This window comes from Brachypodium distachyon, chromosome 1, assembly GCF_000005505.3.
Source record: "Brachypodium distachyon strain Bd21 chromosome 1, Brachypodium_distachyon_v3.0, whole genome shotgun sequence".
In the NCBI taxonomy this organism is placed as follows: domain Eukaryota; kingdom Viridiplantae; phylum Streptophyta; class Magnoliopsida; order Poales; family Poaceae; genus Brachypodium; species Brachypodium distachyon.
Genome location: NC_016131.3, coordinates 54958614 through 54975986, shown reverse-complemented (window position 1 = coordinate 54975986; position 17373 = coordinate 54958614). Strand labels below are relative to the sequence as shown.

The 17373-nt window shown below is 46.1% G+C and overlaps 1 protein-coding gene and 1 long non-coding RNA gene across 3 annotated transcripts; one reads left to right on the top strand and one right to left on the bottom strand.

Moving 5' to 3' along the window:
- Positions 1–89: 89 nt before the first annotated feature.
- Positions 90–2576, bottom strand: LOC112271942. The gene is made up of 2 exons (XR_002965500.1): positions 1275–2576; positions 90–523 (listed from the first exon to the last, which is right to left on the bottom strand). It is a non-coding gene; the product is annotated as an uncharacterized LOC112271942 (long non-coding RNA).
- Positions 2577–4807: 2231 nt separating this feature from the next.
- LOC100846472 (MAP7 domain-containing protein 1) lies at positions 4808–6991 on the top strand. Of its 2 annotated transcripts, XM_024462228.1 has the most exons (5): positions 4808–5030; positions 5124–5354; positions 5667–6058; positions 6157–6594; positions 6669–6991. In XM_024462228.1, the coding sequence occupies exons 1-5, from the start codon at positions 4841–4843 to the stop codon at positions 6699–6701; spliced, it is 1284 nt and encodes a 427-aa protein (XP_024317996.1). In that variant the 5' UTR covers positions 4808–4840; the 3' UTR covers positions 6702–6991. The 2 variants fall into 2 exon arrangements, with proteins under 2 accessions (XP_024317996.1, XP_010230045.3); XM_010231743.3 differs by having other exon boundaries at positions 4808–5354.
- Positions 6992–17373: the final 10382 nt, after the last annotated feature.

The following is a 17373-nucleotide window of genomic DNA, read 5'->3' as shown; positions in this document are numbered from 1 at the left end:
TTCAAAATAAAAAGATGCAAATTGTCCCTAGAAAAAAGTGCAATTTGTACAAAGTGACCAATGGTTAGCAAGGGTACATCAAGACCAACTGGCGGAAGGAAGCTCTTTTATTCGCAGAACGAATCCATATATAGTCATTTCCTTGCACAATATTCGGTTTCTGAGTTTAATACAACGCAAATGTAAACTAGTTTTCAAAATGCTAGCAAGAAAAAACTACAACTGCGATGTAACTGTTTCACCTGTAAGAAATTATCAGCAGACCCACTGTATGATCGGATCTATGATAATTGAAGAAAAGCACCATCACAGAAGGCACTACCAAATTCTTGAGCTGATTGACCAAACCTCATCAACAGATATCCAGGCAATCCACAACACGTACAGTAGCATGTAATCCATAAAAATGCATCCATTGTCAAGTGCTATACAAATAGAACACTGCAGTACATATCTACAACACTACTCCAAATTAAACAATTTTAAGACACTTTCTGAAGGGATTTTTTCCAACTTGATCAACCTAGAACAACAAACGTGTATTCATGTCAGAGCATGACAATGACCATTGCTGGAACAACACTAAATGCTACTATCTCCATTCCATAACTTCTTGTCTCAAATTTGCCCCAAAATGGATATATCTATTCCTAAAAAGCGTCTAGATACATGTAATATTTCGACAAGAATTATGGAACGGAGGGAGTATATTTTATAAAGGATGTGCTTCATTTTGAATGAAATATAGTTTATAGAAGGTCCACCTAAATATTCAGAATTACTGAGATATATAAACTCTAGAATGCAACCAAAAAAGATGATCAGATTAGAAATAATGCCACCAAAATTAAGAAAAAAAAACTCTTTAAACCTGACGTTTATATCACAATGTATGGAACTGCTGTCACCTGATTCCATCTCGGACCACCCAACCAAAACTGTTCCAGAGAGTTCGTACCAACTTATGCACTAACAGATTGTATGGAATTTACAGATTCTATCTCTTTGAAAACTATATCTGACTTAGGGCTGTCAAGAAACTAAACTACACTATAGTTTGTATTTCGAAGCAAGTCGGGCAAATGGTCCTGATTTTCAGGGCAACACAACACCTTGCAATGCCAATATTCTTCTTACCTACTATGATCTAAAGAATAGCACCAGAAATTCCTTTATGCAAATTAACCAACATAAATCAAAAGAGAACTGGATATTGTCTTTGAGCAAGCCTAATGGTTCCAAAGCAACCAACATTAATCAAAGGAGAATTTGACCTTTTGTCTCCGCACGATTCTTCATTGGTCAGCTTGGGAGGACGATGAAGGGCTTGATGCCATGGGGCTTACACTGCATCTCCTTGGGCGGTACGGCTTCTTCTCAACAGACCAGCGCTTCAGATGGTAAGCCTCAATGCTCGGCATCAGAAGCACCATAGCAACTGTTGGCATCGCCTATGCAGACGCGGGAGGTCATGATGGGAGAAGATGACAACATGGGATAGCAGGCGAGCCACGTCAAAGCCATTGAGGCGCAGGAGGTCTCCTTGCTTTCCACCGTCACCTCACCCACTCGCCTCTCTTCGCATCCCTGAGCTGGATGTCCCCTGAATTCTGTTCATCCTTTTTGTCACTGGTCTTGTCGCTAACTGTCTGAGTAAAGTAATATGTTTTAGCAACAGTAACCATGGCTAGCAGAGAGGTGCCACAAAAATTATCCTGCTGCTCAGAAAGAGAGCAATTGGCAACACCATACTTAATATTTACATAGCCTGGTAGGCAAGATAAGGAAGCTAATTAATTATTTTCCAACTCTTATACGAAGGCAACGTTTCACATAGTGATGATCCACCACATAGTTTTGGCAAAGTCATCAGACTTCTACACAAATCAAAACATTCAGAGGGAACACCTAGTTATTATTCCAAATTAGCATGTAGTGGTGCGGTCATTCACTACTTAGTGTTGGTTGGCTAGAGTGGCAAGGACTAATGCAGTGCCTTGCAGAATATGTGCCAAAACTTCACAATTGTATGTCGCCCCTTCAACAGTAGAACCCTCAAAAAATAGGAGTGGAGAAACTCAATCTCTTTAACCATTTCAAAAGCTACTCCATAGATACAATCCATAGGAAAAAGAGTATGACAGTGTTACTAAAAATTTCCGTTCATTGTCAGACATGTCAGGAGAAGCCTAAGCACCAAAGATTAAAGTAAAACACAGCCCTGTCATCATCCTTTAGGCCACAAATCCAAAAGCAGCAAAAATACGCAGGAATTTAATTCATATGGCTCGGTTTCCACTACAGGAATAATGACACACACCAATACACCATAGGCAGAGGCAAAGCAACCATACAGGTGAGCAATAGGCGAAAATAATAGTATGATATTATGCAGATTTCTACTGGTATCAAAGATCAATGTCATCTGTTAGCGTGTGCACTAAAACCCCTTCAATAAGGGGAGGGTTAAAACCCAAGATTGCAACTGAGAAAGAACTGAAGAAACCCTCTAGAATCTAAACAGAAGTCGAGAAAGCACAAAAAAGACACCAAATGGGTCCAAATTCGTGTCAAGTTACGCTGTGCACTTGAAAAAGAACATCATCTAAAGATCATATTCCATAGCTCAGCGATTCATCCCTCTCCTATGTTGCCCCAAGATTTTCTGAACGATGAACACAGAATTCCAGTGCATACTTTTTCATACTTTCATAAGCAAACAATTCCAATAGCAAAGATCTTACACCTAATTAATTCTTTATCAGAGACCCAATTTTGCATAACTCTGAACATGTATAATGCTTCACTGACTACGACAATCAACATTGTGCATGGAAACCAAGTGATCAAACAATAAACATTTGAAACAACATCTCATGATTTCACTTTAGAATGAAATACAACTATAATGATCAACCTTCATGGCAAGATTCTACTTCCAATCTTAAGAACCTATCTGCATAAAAGGGAAAAAAAATCATCAAACGCACTATAAATATGGCATTCTAGTACCATTAAAACATAACGATTTTCAACAACATTTTCATCATTTGAAAATAGAGGAATAGCATGTACTTGGAATAGGAAGGATAGCTGCAACTATTAGAAGGCACACTGCTACCAAATCAAGCATTTTTTTCCCAATACAAAACAACATTATTAAAACTGCGGGAGGAATTACCCTTGATAAAGCAGACCTGGAACATTTCAATTTTAATTCCTAATCCCAGTTAGGCAATGTCAGAGGAACTGTTTATCAGTTGGACACTTGGACGGACGGCGAAGCAGTGGAGATTGTATATTTTTTAAGTATATATCCTCTATATGCACCCTTGGTATCTTATAAAAACAAAGGTAACCTCCAATATGTTAATATGACATGGCAGACAGACTATCAGATGAAAAGCAGTTAGAATGAAGCATTGAAGTTTAAGGTATCCATCCCATAAACATAACAGATCGGCTTGGATCAGGATTCGCCTGTAGGTAATTCCCCTTTTCTCAAGTAGAAATGGCATCAAAATCTCACGTGAATTATGCAGAATTGCAAACAAACTTCTTTTGACACATTTTGGATCAGAGTTAAACCAATACCTTGTTCTTCAGAATATTAAGTTTGCAAACAAACTTGATGATGTATCAATTTTTTATGTTTTGTGCATCTAATGCTTTTGGGCACTCCCTTAAACCCACTGTATGCCTCAGAAAATTAATTTTCTATAGCCTAAACATTCTTCAGCAGATTATTGTTGCTGACCTTAGAGCACTTCAAAAGTTGTATCAATAACATTTGACTTGATGCTTCCAAAATTTTGGCGCAGATCGTGTGAAAAAACTTCTGCTACCCAACAAATATGATATACAGCGAATGCAACATCAGTAACTGCTACATTTTCCAGAATATATTAATTTGGGTGCATGACAGAGACAACGGCACTAAGTGCAGATCTCTAAGCAGTCTAGCACCATGTATCATCGTTGTCTCATTGACACTATGAAGAGCCACATGGAAGTCAGGATGTAAACGGGCAGCCGCTTAAGGCCCGGTTGAGCCCGTTTATCCCCGATACAGGCCAAACCAGCGAGGTAGACAAAAAATCTTGTGCTAGAAAAGGGTGCCTGACGGGCCTGCCGGCGCCGGTAAGAGTGCGATTTACATCCTGACATGGAAGAAACTGGTTATATTGGTAAATGGTAAAGAACTAAACCTCAGAAGATTGCTTCTCAAAATTTATTGTTAGGTCGACATATATAATAAATCCATAATCCTAGAAACACAACAGATAATCATTTTCATTTTATCTGAGGCTTTGACCTCGTACAGCTAAATCCATAATCCTAGCAACCCAAATCCATAATCCACAATAAACTAGTACAGCTGTCCAACTATCCACATCAAATCAACCTAGCACAGACAGGGGAAGGGATTCACGGGAGCTATCAAACCTCCGCCACTGACGAGCAGACACACCCGCATATGGAAGAGTAGGAGGGGAAGAGAACCTGGCCGTGATGCTCCGGCGAAGACAGAGGCGGGGATCTGAGTGGGGGATGGGGTCGCGGAAGACGGTCGAAGTGGGAGGAGATAGACGCCCGCCGCCGCGAACCTCCGCGTCCGCCGCCGCCGCACGCCTCCCATTTCCCCTCTTTGGTCAAGAAAGTGGCCCGTCGGAGGCGTGGCACGAATCTTAACGCGACATTGCAGAATTCGACTGGATTTAACAAAAAGGCATTTCGAGTTCGCGGCCGTTGTTGCGTCTCAACTCTCAACTCTCACGGCACGCGCCGGCTCGCCACCACCGGCATTCCCTCGCCCTCGCGTGCGTGCGCGAACCAAGCCATGGAGGAGGAAGGCTCGGAGGAGGCGGCGCGAATCGCCGACGGGACTTCTTCCTCTCTCGCGCCGCACTCTTCTCCTCTCAACGTCCTCGACGACGTTGGCGTGGCGGTGCCCGTCCACTCCTCTGCTCCGCCGCGACCGCGACCGCACCCAGCTCCGCTTCCGCCTCCATCGTCCAGTCCCCATGGAGGTACGTCGACCTGGCCGAGTCTATCTCCACCTCCGCCTCCTGCTCAACCTATGGAGAGTTTGTCGAGCTCTGAGCTCTCCGCGGCCGCTGCAGCTCTCAGTCTCACGGACCTGGTCGCCACCACCGACATCTCACCGCGCTCGCGCATGGAGGAGACGGGGCGAATCTCCGACGAAACTTCCTCCCTCGCGCCGGACAAGGAACTGATGATGGCTGAGCCCCAAGTACCCAATCCGACGCCCGTCACCTCCCCCGCGCTGCCGCGGCGTCTGCCCCCACCACCGCCTCCGCCATCGTCCACCCATGGTCCTCATGGAGGTACAGGTACGTCGCGTCTCCTCTGCCCCCACCTCTCCTTCTCCAACAACCGCATATGGAGGCATACCGACCTCACCCCACCGCGGCCGCTGCGTCTCACAGGCCGGCTCACCGCCAGAGACAGCTCATCGCCTTCTCCCTCGTCTCCTGGTCATCTCATCCTTGATGTGATTCCCGAGACTGCTCCTCAACAGAACACGGCGCCGCCGCGTCTGCCCCCGCCTGCACCTCCTTTTCCACCATCCACCTATGGCGGGGGTGAGACGCGCCCGGCAGAATCGTCGTCCCGCCACGATTTGACCCTCCTGTTACCTGCAGAATCACAGCCGGGCCTGTATTCGGGCGTACGCCACCGACCTGTTCGGCATCACGTCAATGACGACCGAGCAAGCATCAATGGCTTGACATGGCTAAGCATCCAAGAAGAAGAGGAGCTGAAGCAACGTGAGGCCAAGTTGAATCAGATTGAGAAAGAGCTCGGCAATTACATACGGGAGGCGATCAAGTCTCGCCGTGAACTTGAAATCAAACGGACAGAAGATATCATTGAGCTCAATCAAAGGAAAGAACAACTTGACCAACAAGAACATAAGTTTCAAGTGGAGAAGGAGAAGGATAGGTTGCTCAACACGGAGAAGCTGCTAGATGAGAGAGCTCGTGCGCTTAGGAGACCATTGATTGAGCATGTCAGAAACAAGGAAGAAAATAAGGTATATATGCACTGCCCCTATATATGCACTGTCATCATTATTCAATGCATTACTAGTAATATGGTTGATTAATACAAATACGTTTACTCCGTACTTAGCACGACAACAATGTCTGGGACAAGAGACAAAACTTGATGGCAATTGCTTTGGTATGCGGACTATCAGTCTTGATTTCAGTTCAGCCACAGCTACCACCGGATTACCTTTCTTGGATAGTTGGAGTTTTTGCTGGGTTGTGGGTATTGGCCACCATTGCCTTCCAGGAAGGACTCTTTGGGGTGTACAGCTTCCAAAAAACATTCAGTCGCCATGTCAGCCGGATGATATTCATAAGCTTCTGCATATTCGTCATATGTGTGTTCTACATCCTGTCGGGTCCTCTTGCCCCAGTCAGCTTATCATGTGCTACCTCCTCGTCGCCGCCGCCGCCTCCTGCACCAGCCCCAAGCCCCAGTTTCAAGCTGGACGGACGTGTAGGGTGGTACATTGGGCTTGGAATTCTTGCAGTTATTGGGCACATTTTCTCTTGGTGTTTGGTAGGTGGAATCATCTTCTATTTTGCATACTCATTATGTTTCGTATATTCATATACCACTGCTTTTAAATACAGGGATGCACTGCAGGAGGTGACAAAGACGCCTAGGCCATTTGAGATTTGACAGTGGATGTGGATGTTAATCGAGGCTTGCAGGATGTGTCCCGATCCAGGCTAACATAGTTACCTGAATGTTCCACAATTTTCTCCATGCATGCACGTGCCACGGGGGGAAACTCTGCCTCAGCTTTTCTCCTTTTCCGAGAATTAGCTTCGTGTATGCTTGCTGGTTCGATACGGTGGTACAGACTACAGCGTATGCACTGCTGCGTCTGATATGTGTCCTTACCAGGGAATTGAACGACAAGTGAATGACCTTTCTTCCTTTTTTGTTTTCATTGAAATCGTTCCCAACTTAGTTACTGTAGCCTGTTGCTTCGAACATGGGCGCATGCCACCCAATTGGTTGTTTTCCACTAATTCTGTGAACGCGTATATCTCGTTTCTGCAACTACAATTCTTAGTAACAATTGTTCGTATTATCTTCACCTAATTAATTACTTAACATTCCCTCCGGTGCATAATAGCAACTACAAGTCACTTATTTTTTGACGGATGGAATAGTAAAGTTGTACTAAATCAACTACACTTTCTATGGATCGGGGGAGTACATACCATTCATAACCCTATGGTGTAGTTCGATTCACTATCGGAAAAACAGAATTTGCTGAGTGGCGGTGACTTTGCCAGTGCTCTTTCTCGGGCACTCAGCAAACATGCTCATGTGAAAGAAAAGCACTCGGCAAAGCCATGCCCTAGAGCAAACTGAGCTAGAGGATCACAGCAAAAATCAGTACTTGCAAAAAAAAGCACTCGGCCAAATACAGCAAAAATCAGTACTTGCAAAAAAAAAGCACTCGGCCAAATAAAAAAACTCTAAGCAAGCACGACTGAGGAACACAACAAAAATCAGTACTGCATCTATGTTACTCTCACTGTGACCAGCCTTAAGAAACATACATATTTAATTAATCAAATTGATAATCTAGGAATACGAGCATGTCTCATATTATGGGACAGAGGGAGTACCTTATATTGTGGAGGGCGCAGGGAGCACATCTTAGTGGGTTGCCCCACCGCCACCGTCTGCCCGCTGCACGACCACCACCTCTAACTGTTGTCCGTCCGCATCCGCCTCGATGCCTGATTTTTTGTTTTTTAAACAGCGATTTGGCTTTATTTATTCAACAAGCCAAGTACAATTGATTGAAAGAACACTAAAATGACAACAAAGATTCTGATAAACCAAGGTTACACAAAAGGCCTTTGAAGCCAACTTCTCTAACCGCACCAATCGCATCTTGACAATTCTCCAAATTTTGGTGACGAAACTGTAGAAGACCAAACCTTCATGAGCTTGACTAACCTCGTAGGTTTTATAGAGCCGCATGAGCCGTCAAACCCCATCGGGTGAGAATTTGAGATCGTTGAACGCGCGGTGGCTGGGGACACACTCCTCTTAAATCAGGTTGTCAAACTGCTGAATCATCACGTCGTTAGGAATTTGGTGTTTTGGGGTAGTGGCAGAACCAATGAGGAAGATTACCAAAATCATGAAACTACGAGCCGTAAGATCCACAAGCTCCATGAAGACCGAAATAGTCAATCCAGAACGGGGATGGGGCCGAGAGACTGTCATTCAGTGCATCGTCGCCTTCACCATTAGGACACTCCTAATGCCAAATTGGCAATCAGAGACGAGGGAACTGATGGAGATCGATGACGGCTTGGGTTTCGTCCGCCCCTCTCTCTTCCATCCGCAAGAACCAGTACTATGTTTGACTAGCACGTGTGCCCGTGCGTTGCTACGAAACCCTACATTGGCTATGGGTCAACAAAACCACAAGCTATTTTATTTTTCTGTGTAGTAAGCCTGCCCATGGATACCCGACCTGGATGGCCCCTCGCCCTTCCGTCCGTTCCCGGTTCTCTTTCCCGTCCGGCAAGGAGCCGCTGCAGAGGGTCGGACCGCCGACCGAGTTGGAGCAGGAGAAGCGGGCGCAGGGGCTAAGGTGCAGATCACATGGGGCTGCTGGGGCGAGGCGGCGGAGGGACAGCAGGCGAGGAGAAGGCCGACGAGCGGTGGCCAGACGGAGGAGGAGGCCGACGGGCGGCTGTCAGATCCGCTGCTCAGCCTTGGCGCCAACGCAACCTTCCTTTCCACCTGTGGCAGAGGGAGCGGCTTCCTCCGGTGGCTGGAATCGGCTGCAAGGGGGTGCGGAGGTGGTTGGCGGAGGCCGGGAAGGGGTTCGGTGGCTGGCGGCGGTGGAGGTGGTGGGAGAGCAGGGGAAGCGGACGGCGGCATGGTGGCTTTGCTCAGAGGCGGGCACGCCCCACGCATCGGGCTTGGGGGGCTTGGGTTTCGTTGTAAGACTAAGGAATCGTGAATAAGACGGGAGGGAGAGAAAATAACGGGCAGTGGCATATTGATTGTAATTTTGACGAAGTTAACTTACAGAGCCTAACCATCACCACCAACTCCAATTTAATAGTAACTAGCAGGTGTGCCCGTGCGTTGCTACGGAACCCGGTGGCTGGAATCAGCTGCAAGGGGGTGCGCAGGTGGTTGGCGAAGGCTGGGAAGGTCGGGACGCTTAGGGCGCTGGAGGATGCGGTCATGCGGCTGCATCGGGTTGCGAGGTCTAGTGAGGAGTTGACGCGGCGGGCAGAATGGAGCAAGCAGCTCGTGGCGCCGTCAAGGTCGGCCGTCTCCCACGAGTCCGGCGGCTGGCGGGGGTGGAGGTGGTGGGAGAACAGGTGAAGCGGACGGTGACGTGACGGCTTTGCTCAGGGTGCTGTGGCCTCGGTTGTCATCGGTTGTAAGACGGAGAAGGAGAAATCGGGCTGGGGGTGGAGGGGGAGGCTCGGGCATGGGCTCACGCGGGTGTGGTGGCGTCGGTCATAAGGTGGAGGAGAAGGAATCGTGAATAAGATGGGAAGGAGAGAAAATAACGGAAAGTGGCATATTTGTTGTAACTAGCAGAAATGCCCGTGCGTTGCTACGGACACAAAACACACCACATGTTTAAAAAGCTACTGACAACAAAATATAGATGCTACGAGACTTTTGTATTGTTGCTATGAAACACTAGGACTATATATTTCATAGCTTTATGAGATTCAGCACCCAAACTAATTGGTGTTTGCCAACTCAGACCGGGCACAATACTCGATACCCGTATCCCGAACCTAAACCCGAACCCGAAAAACCGGAAGTCCTAAACCCAAAGAGAATTTTCGGGTGCCAAGTCTAAAAACCCGATTTATTCGGGCAATCAGGTTTCAGTTCCCGGTACCCGAATACCCCAAATAGCCTGATTTAGTTAAACATACATGGCAGCCTGGTTTAGAATTTAGCCCACTCTCATATCCCTTACTCGTCTCCCTCACAACGCACGACACGAAGCCCCCGACGCACCAATATTTATTTTTCTGAAGAGTCGTTTATTACTAAATGAGCACATTCATCTAAGTCGGTCAATGCATAATCTACAAAAAATTTGAATCAACAGATAGTTATAATGAAAAGCATAGGTACAAAAGTAAAAATAATAATAAGAATAGTTAGAAAGAAAATTTTACCTTGATTTCTTTATGTTCGTCTAGTTGATTATTATCATCTGCTGAAACAGTTTGATTATCATCATCTTTTTCTTTTTTTCGAGATTGTATCATCATCTTCTGAAACCTTTTCTTCATTCATAATTTCAGAAACCGTAGATGATGTTGAATTGGTTGCTGATGGAGGTACATTTTGATTATCATCATCTGCTGAAGCTTTTTCTTCGTTCATAATTTCAGAAAATGTAGATGATGTCGAATTGGTTGTTGATGGAGGTGATGCCAATGGATCACCATTTATCTGAAGATCTGAAATCTGAGATGGAAGGTGATGTCAATGGATCATCCAAAACACTTGGTTCACAATTTTTTGCTTTCTTTAAAGGCCGGTTTTAAAAATCTTCAAAAGTGGGTGTTTCAGCGTTGTGATCCATGTTATGCAAGCACAAAAAAAGGATGGAATCAACAGATGGTTATAAAGGAAAGCATAGGTACAAAAGTAAAAAAAAAAAAAAAGAATTTAGCATAGATCGTTATAAAGGAAAGCATAGGTACAAAAGTAAAAAAAAAAGAATTTAGCATAGATCGTTATAAAGGAAAGCATAGGTACAAAAGTAAAAAAAAAAGAATTTAGCATAGATAGTCAGATGCAATTAGCAGATGGTTGTTCATCAACTTAGTAAGGTATAATGATTTCAGCGTGTCATTAGCATATACGGAGTAGTTACCAATTTTATCTTGTGGTAGATTGTCGGATCGGGCGGACGAAGCTGCGATTCAGCGGCTTGGACGGACAAACGAGACGGTGGCTGGCCAGCAATATGTACTCGGCGGCAGGTACTCGATCACAAGGTCTAAAAAATATTTATAGATCAATAGATGCGTGGATATTTGTAGATAGAAGGGTGCTTCCGTGGTTGCTCGTGTTCGAGTCGGCTTCCGTGTTTGTATATTTGGCAGTTCGTGATTGTATATGGCAGTTCATATTGTTGTATGGATGCGGACGGATGGATGATACGTATCGATCTTGTTACGGATTCTCGTTCGTATGTGTACTGGTGTGTGTGGATGAGTTCGGCCTGCTAGGTGGTGAGACACGTTGGAGACAGGTCGTGGGATCGAGCGAGGCGAGCGAGGAAAGCTTGACAGGCGACGAAACCGCGTGGTGAAGAAAACGGTTCGTATTTTTTAGATAGGTATAGATTTTAACAAAGTTGACCTACCGCGTCCATGCCAATCACCACCAACTCTAATTTAATAGATAGTAAGTGGTTTTCCTCGATCTGTGATGACAATTAGCTTTGTTCGTATCAATTTGTCCTGAGTCGAAAGGATTTGCTTCCTTTGATTTACAACAATCGATTTTGGCCTTTTGGACCGGCAACGGCAAGCAGTGATTTTGGGCCGGTAAGTTACAGAGTTAGCGCCGGATTCCGATCCAAACTCTCTCGGTCGGTCGTGCCTCGTACGTGTGGCCCGCGGTTGTGACCCAAGGGCCGCCGGGTTCGATTCAGTTTCTCCCTCTCAATATATTTGTACGCACGGTTGCCTATCTTGGATATAAAACTGCGTTCCCCTAAAAAAAAAGGATATAAAACTGCGTACGCACGTTCTACTTCTACAGGGGGTGTCTAGTCATGCAGACAGGCGGCGGCGGCGACGTCGAAGCACCGACGGCGGAGCAACAAGATCTCCTGTGCACCTTGCTCGAAGAAGGCCGGACCGCCTCCGCCGACGGTGCACCCTGCCGGTCTGGATTGAAGTTGAAATACTCCGGCAGGACTACTCGTCTTTGGCTCACCGCACTCAGGGTACGTTTGTAAGCTCCTCTGTTCTAAATTGACTTGCCCCTTGAGAAAATTTCTGCATGACGTGACAATGTTACATATATATGTGTGCAGTGGTGCTGCAACATCGGCGGCCTTGTAATGATCCTGTTGGTCGTCGGGGGCTGTGATGGCAGCCCGCAGGCGGTGCTTTTCTTGGCATTTCAAGTGCTCGTGTCTTGTGTGCTACCGGCAATGGGGTATGGCTACACGGCAGAGCTGTTGCAGCTTGCCAAAGAGGAAGAGGCCGCCGGCCGGTGAGATCGATCACGTGCTCGATCGATCCCTATCTCGCGCCGGCCGTACTACTACGGGTTTAATCTTTTACCGGAGTATCTATTGATTTCGGGTTTCTTATTTAAGGAATTTATAAAAAAAATTACTCTTCCTGTGTTTCAATTCAGTTGTTTATTTGTAAGTTTTCTCAAAATGCTTGTATATTTAGACGTACAAAACCTGCTAATCATTATGCACTTAAATAAGAAAAGAGTACAACTGATCGAAAAAAACTAAAACGACAATAAAGATTTTGAATAAACCGTACATTACATCGAAAATCTTTGAAGCAAACTCTTCTAATTGCGTCATTCACATCTTGATATGTCTCCAAATCTGTGGTGGCGAAACAGAAATGCCAAATCTGCATAAGTTAGACTAATCTTGTAGGTTTTATTGAGCCACATGAGCCGCCCACCCCAGCGGGGAACTTGAGAGCGCGCTGTGGCCGGGAACACACCACTCGCAATACAGGTTGTCGAATCGTTGAACCATCGCCAAACCGATGAGGAAGATGATCAAAATCACGAAATTACGAGCCGTGAGATCCACAAACTCCATCTAGTATACCATGATAGCCACTTCATACCGGGGACGGAGTCGGAAGACCCCGCACTTCGTCGCCTTTGATCCGCCGTCAGAACGCCGCAACCAAGGATACACAAAAACCTTACGAAAAAGATATAAAAGATGATCAGATGTTGATACGTAGTCGCCTTCACGGCCATCGGAGGCGGGGGAACGGACGAAGACGGAAGCGGTGATTTTCCTCCGGCGGCCAAGGGTTTCACGAGCTGGTGATTTGCTTTCTTTGATTTACAACAAACAATCGATTTTGGGCCGATAAGTTACAAAGCTGGCCGCCGGATTCCGATCCAAACTCTAGCTCGGTCGCGTCTCGTCCGTGTGGGCCGCCGGGCTATCACCAAGTCCGGGTTTGATTCGATCCAGTACTTCTCTTCTCTCTTTCTCTCTCTCAATATAAAACGTTGGGCTCTCTCTTTCCGGGCGCTTCTAGTGCTCATGTCTTTTGTGCCACCGGTAATGGGGTATGCCTGCACGGCCGAGCTGTCGCAGATGGTCCAAGACGAAGAGGCCGCCGGCCGGTGACTTCACATACTCTGAGACTCTCTCGCGCTGGGCCGGCCCACTCTGCGGGTTGATTTTTTTTTGAGAATAACTCTGCGGGTTAATTAATTATCCACACTTTGTTCGCCAGGAGCTGATAACGCATTTTACGTAACTCGCAAACCACAGTCCACAAGTGACCCAAGTACTATTCATACTAGACGATGACTCGCACGTTGTAGCGAAAACTTTTAGTTAACATAACTGAATCAAATTGTTTAGCAACGAAAGATTATTCAAAATTGAAAACATATGATGAAATTGTATTGTAGAAACTTGATGTGAAATAACTTGCATGCATGTGCAAAAAATATGAGTTTCTATTAAATAGGTGTGAACACATTAATCATGTGATGATGTGGCATGATTGCATGTTGAGAGAAATCAAGTAGTGGGTTTCTCCTACTTAGATATAGAAGATAAGTATATTAGATGATGCCCCGCACGTTGTTCTGGACATTTTTAGTTAACATACGTGAGTTGTTGAGGAAATTTTTAGTTAACATACATGAGTGAAAAGTAGCAACAAAAGAGTATCGAAAATGTACAATGAAATTGTATGATAGATTATAAATTCTTCATTTTGTGTAAATAGCTTGATGAAAAAAGTAGCATACATGCATGTGCGAAAAAATATGAGTCCCACTAAAATAGTGTGAACAAATTAATGGTGTGATGATGAGAGATGCTTGCATGTTGAGAGAAATCAAGTATTCGTAGTGGGTTTCTTCTACTTAAATATAGAAGAGTTGTGCAAAAAACATTATATGCGATTTCTTGTTTCAGAAATTTGTGATCTTTTTTGTGCGTGCAGTTCGGCTGAGCCACTGAGGACGCATAAATTAACCACGTTGATGCCGATAATAATTTAGTTGGACACAGTTCTATTTGAACGGTTCACATCAGGCTACAGACCATAGCCCGTCTGACAACCGGCCAATTTAATTCTATCCATGCAATGTAAAAATTATGAAAGAGGCCAAGGGCACAAAACAAAACTACACGATCCACGTGAGAATACGTCCTAGGTAGAGAAAAGATAATTTGAAAAGAGACGAGGACTGTATCTACATTTTGATATGGCAAAAGTCTAAACACGAACCAGGAGCAAAGGGACCGTTTGGTTACTGTGAAAAAACAAAACTAGCCTTACTCGGGTAGGCCTGGCGTTTGGAACCGTAAAATATCCTAGTTTCTGAGGACGAGTTAGCCTCAGCGGGCCAGATAATGCTTGGCCATGAAGGAGAGCCAGATCGCCTCGCTTCCGATGGCAAGAAACGCTTGGCGCGAAGGAAAAAAGTTCCGCTCCTCACGGAGACCACAGTCTCATCATCAAACACTTCTCCCGATTCTCCTCATCCAAACGGACAAATGCGGCAAGGTTAGCAACGCTGAGCAAAGGAACCAAACTTTCCCGAAATCTCCCCAGGTCTCACACCTGGCTCACAACACCAAAATAACCAAAAGTTCAAGTATGACACTGGGCCGGGACAATTGGAGTATTGTGCTACTGCCATGAGGAGAGAAGTCAGCGGCGGAGAGCTTGCTAACTAACCATTGTATCGACGGGATATGGGCTCCTACATATTTCCTTTTTTTACAAAATTGAAGTATTTGGTTTCATTAAACAATATTAATGTAGTAATCTTTTGTTAAAGTTTTGTCTTAATGAAACCAAATATGCCGACTATTGTGAAAATGAAAGGATATGATGTCACCATTTTTCTAGGTATTTTGTTACAATGAATGACGATTGGTTGCATATGTACATTTTTTTGTTACATGGTCATGGCTAAGATTTTGTATAGTTTTGTGGTGTTTTTTGAAAACCATGTTTACAACGATGTTACAAAGGTACAAAGAAATGCATTCAAAAGCTTAATGTTATGATCATCAAACAATTGAGTTTTATGTTACTTAATTCAGACGACATGGGGGACAGGAGATTGGTGGAGGTAGTGAGGCCCAGCGGACACATAGAAGGCGAGACTTTTGTTTTAAGCTGCTATCCTTGGTCTTGTACAATGTGATGATGTCAGCATTTTTTTTAACGATGTCAGCATTCGTGGGAAGGGAACAAGAGACTCGTGGCCTTCCTCTGGCGGCGGAGTGTGCTAGCCATGGTTTTTACTTGGGCCAAGAATTGGGCTGGGCCAAATTTCTTGTTCACAATATGCAGTGGATTGATAATATGAACCGGACACACTGTTTTTCGGGGCCGGGTCTGGCACTACCAGACCTAGACCCGACGGGTCTGACGGGTCCGAAAAATTTCCGTTTACAATTCTTTATCAGACCCGCATGCTAATTGGATCTAGACCCGTCGGATATTCGGGTATCGGGTAACCATTGGCATCCACAGTGCCAAGCCTTCCCCAGACAGAATCACGCCTTCGGGCTGTTGATGACCTGGCTCGTGTCTGCCAGGTGGCATTTGGTTAAAAGTCGGTTCGCCCTGTAGACTCACCCGTCTACACTTCCAAGGCTCCCCCGCCGCAAAAGCCCTTCCTCCCCCATTCCGTCGAGCACCTCTCGCGCGCAAGATCCCGCAGAACCCTCGCACATTCCGTCGAGCACGTCCGCCGCGTGCGAAGGGGTCCATGGCGGCGAACAAGGACATCTCCTCGTACGTACTGGTCTTGCGCGACCTCGGCGAGGAGGGGGGGAGTGGCTACGCTCTCCAGCTGGCTCCGCTTCAGGGCCGCCGCGCGCGCCCTACCCCTCCCTCTCCCGCTAGCGGCGGTCCGACGAGCGTGGCTGGTACGGTGGGTGGTGTCGCGGATGGCGCGCACGGAGACACGGGAGGCGTCGGCGTCGGCGGCACGCGTGCTACCCCTGCCTCTCTCGCCAGCAACGGTCCGGCGAGCGTGGCCGTGGCGGGTACGGCGGTTGGTTTCGCGGCTGGCGCGCAGGGAGACACGGGAGGCGGTGGCGGCAGCGGCACGCGTGCTACCCGTACCTCTCCCGCCATTGGCGACCCGACGAGCGTGGCGGCTACGGTGAATGGTGTCGCGGCTGGCGCGCACGGAGACACGGGAGGCGGCGGCGGTGGCACGCCTAACCCTAGCTCTCCCTTCAGCGACGGTCCGGCAAGCGTGGTGGTTACGGTGGGTGATGTCGCGCTCGCGCCTGGCTCGCAAGGCGGCACGGGAGGCGGCGGCGGCGACGGCATCGAGGAGGCGGCCGCAGCAGCGGAGCGGAACCCGGGGCAGATACGGACGTTTCTGCAGAATCGCTGCCACATCATCTCGCACAAGGAGGAGGTCCTGATCCCGATTTTCTATGCGCCCCAAAAGAACAAGGTATCTGCCTGTTCGGTATCGATTGACCTCTCTCTTAGGGATTTCCAAGTCCCAACTGCTTGTATGCGCGCACAGTACTGTGCTTGACAAAGTTACCTGATCTTGGTATGCTTGGATTGGTTTGTTAAGCAAGCACTGGAGTCCTAGCTTTCCACAGCTTAGTCTGGTTTGTGTTGGTTTGATGTCTGCGCATACTTGTGCATCAACTCAGTGATTGATGAACGGTAAATTCAGCTCGTGTTCTGTTTGGTAGTCGATCCATGAACCATGTATTACTACAATGAGCTATGTGATTTGCAGGAGTTTTCAGTGGATAATCTAGTGGCCTTGTCAAGTTGTCATATGCTAATAATATGTTCAGCTAGCATCCTGTCAGTTTAATATATTTCTCTTGTGTCCAGTTCTGTACTATTTATATCTCAGATGAACTCTTTTAATTCCTAGAAACTATGGTGTATCTCTTAGAGAATTGATCTTGTTTCTTTTTGTAACAACTTTACACTTGAATGACCTGTCCTTGGATTGGTACACTTAAATGATTTGTGTTTGATGTCTGCTTGTAATAAGAGGGTGTGTGCACACTTGTGCATCAACACAATTCGGTGTGTGATTTATGAACGGTAAATT

Coding starts and splice junctions, on each gene's coding strand:
- LOC100846472 (XM_010231743.3), top strand. CDS start 4,841: ATGGAGGAGGAAGGCTCGGAGGAGGCGGCGCGAATCGCCGACGGGACT. Junction 5,355..5,666: donor TGGTCCTCATGGAGGTACAG/GTACGTCGCGTC, acceptor TGTTACCTGCAG/AATCACAGCCGGGCCTGTAT. Junction 6,059..6,156: donor GAAACAAGGAAGAAAATAAG/GTATATATGCAC, acceptor CTCCGTACTTAG/CACGACAACAATGTCTGGGA.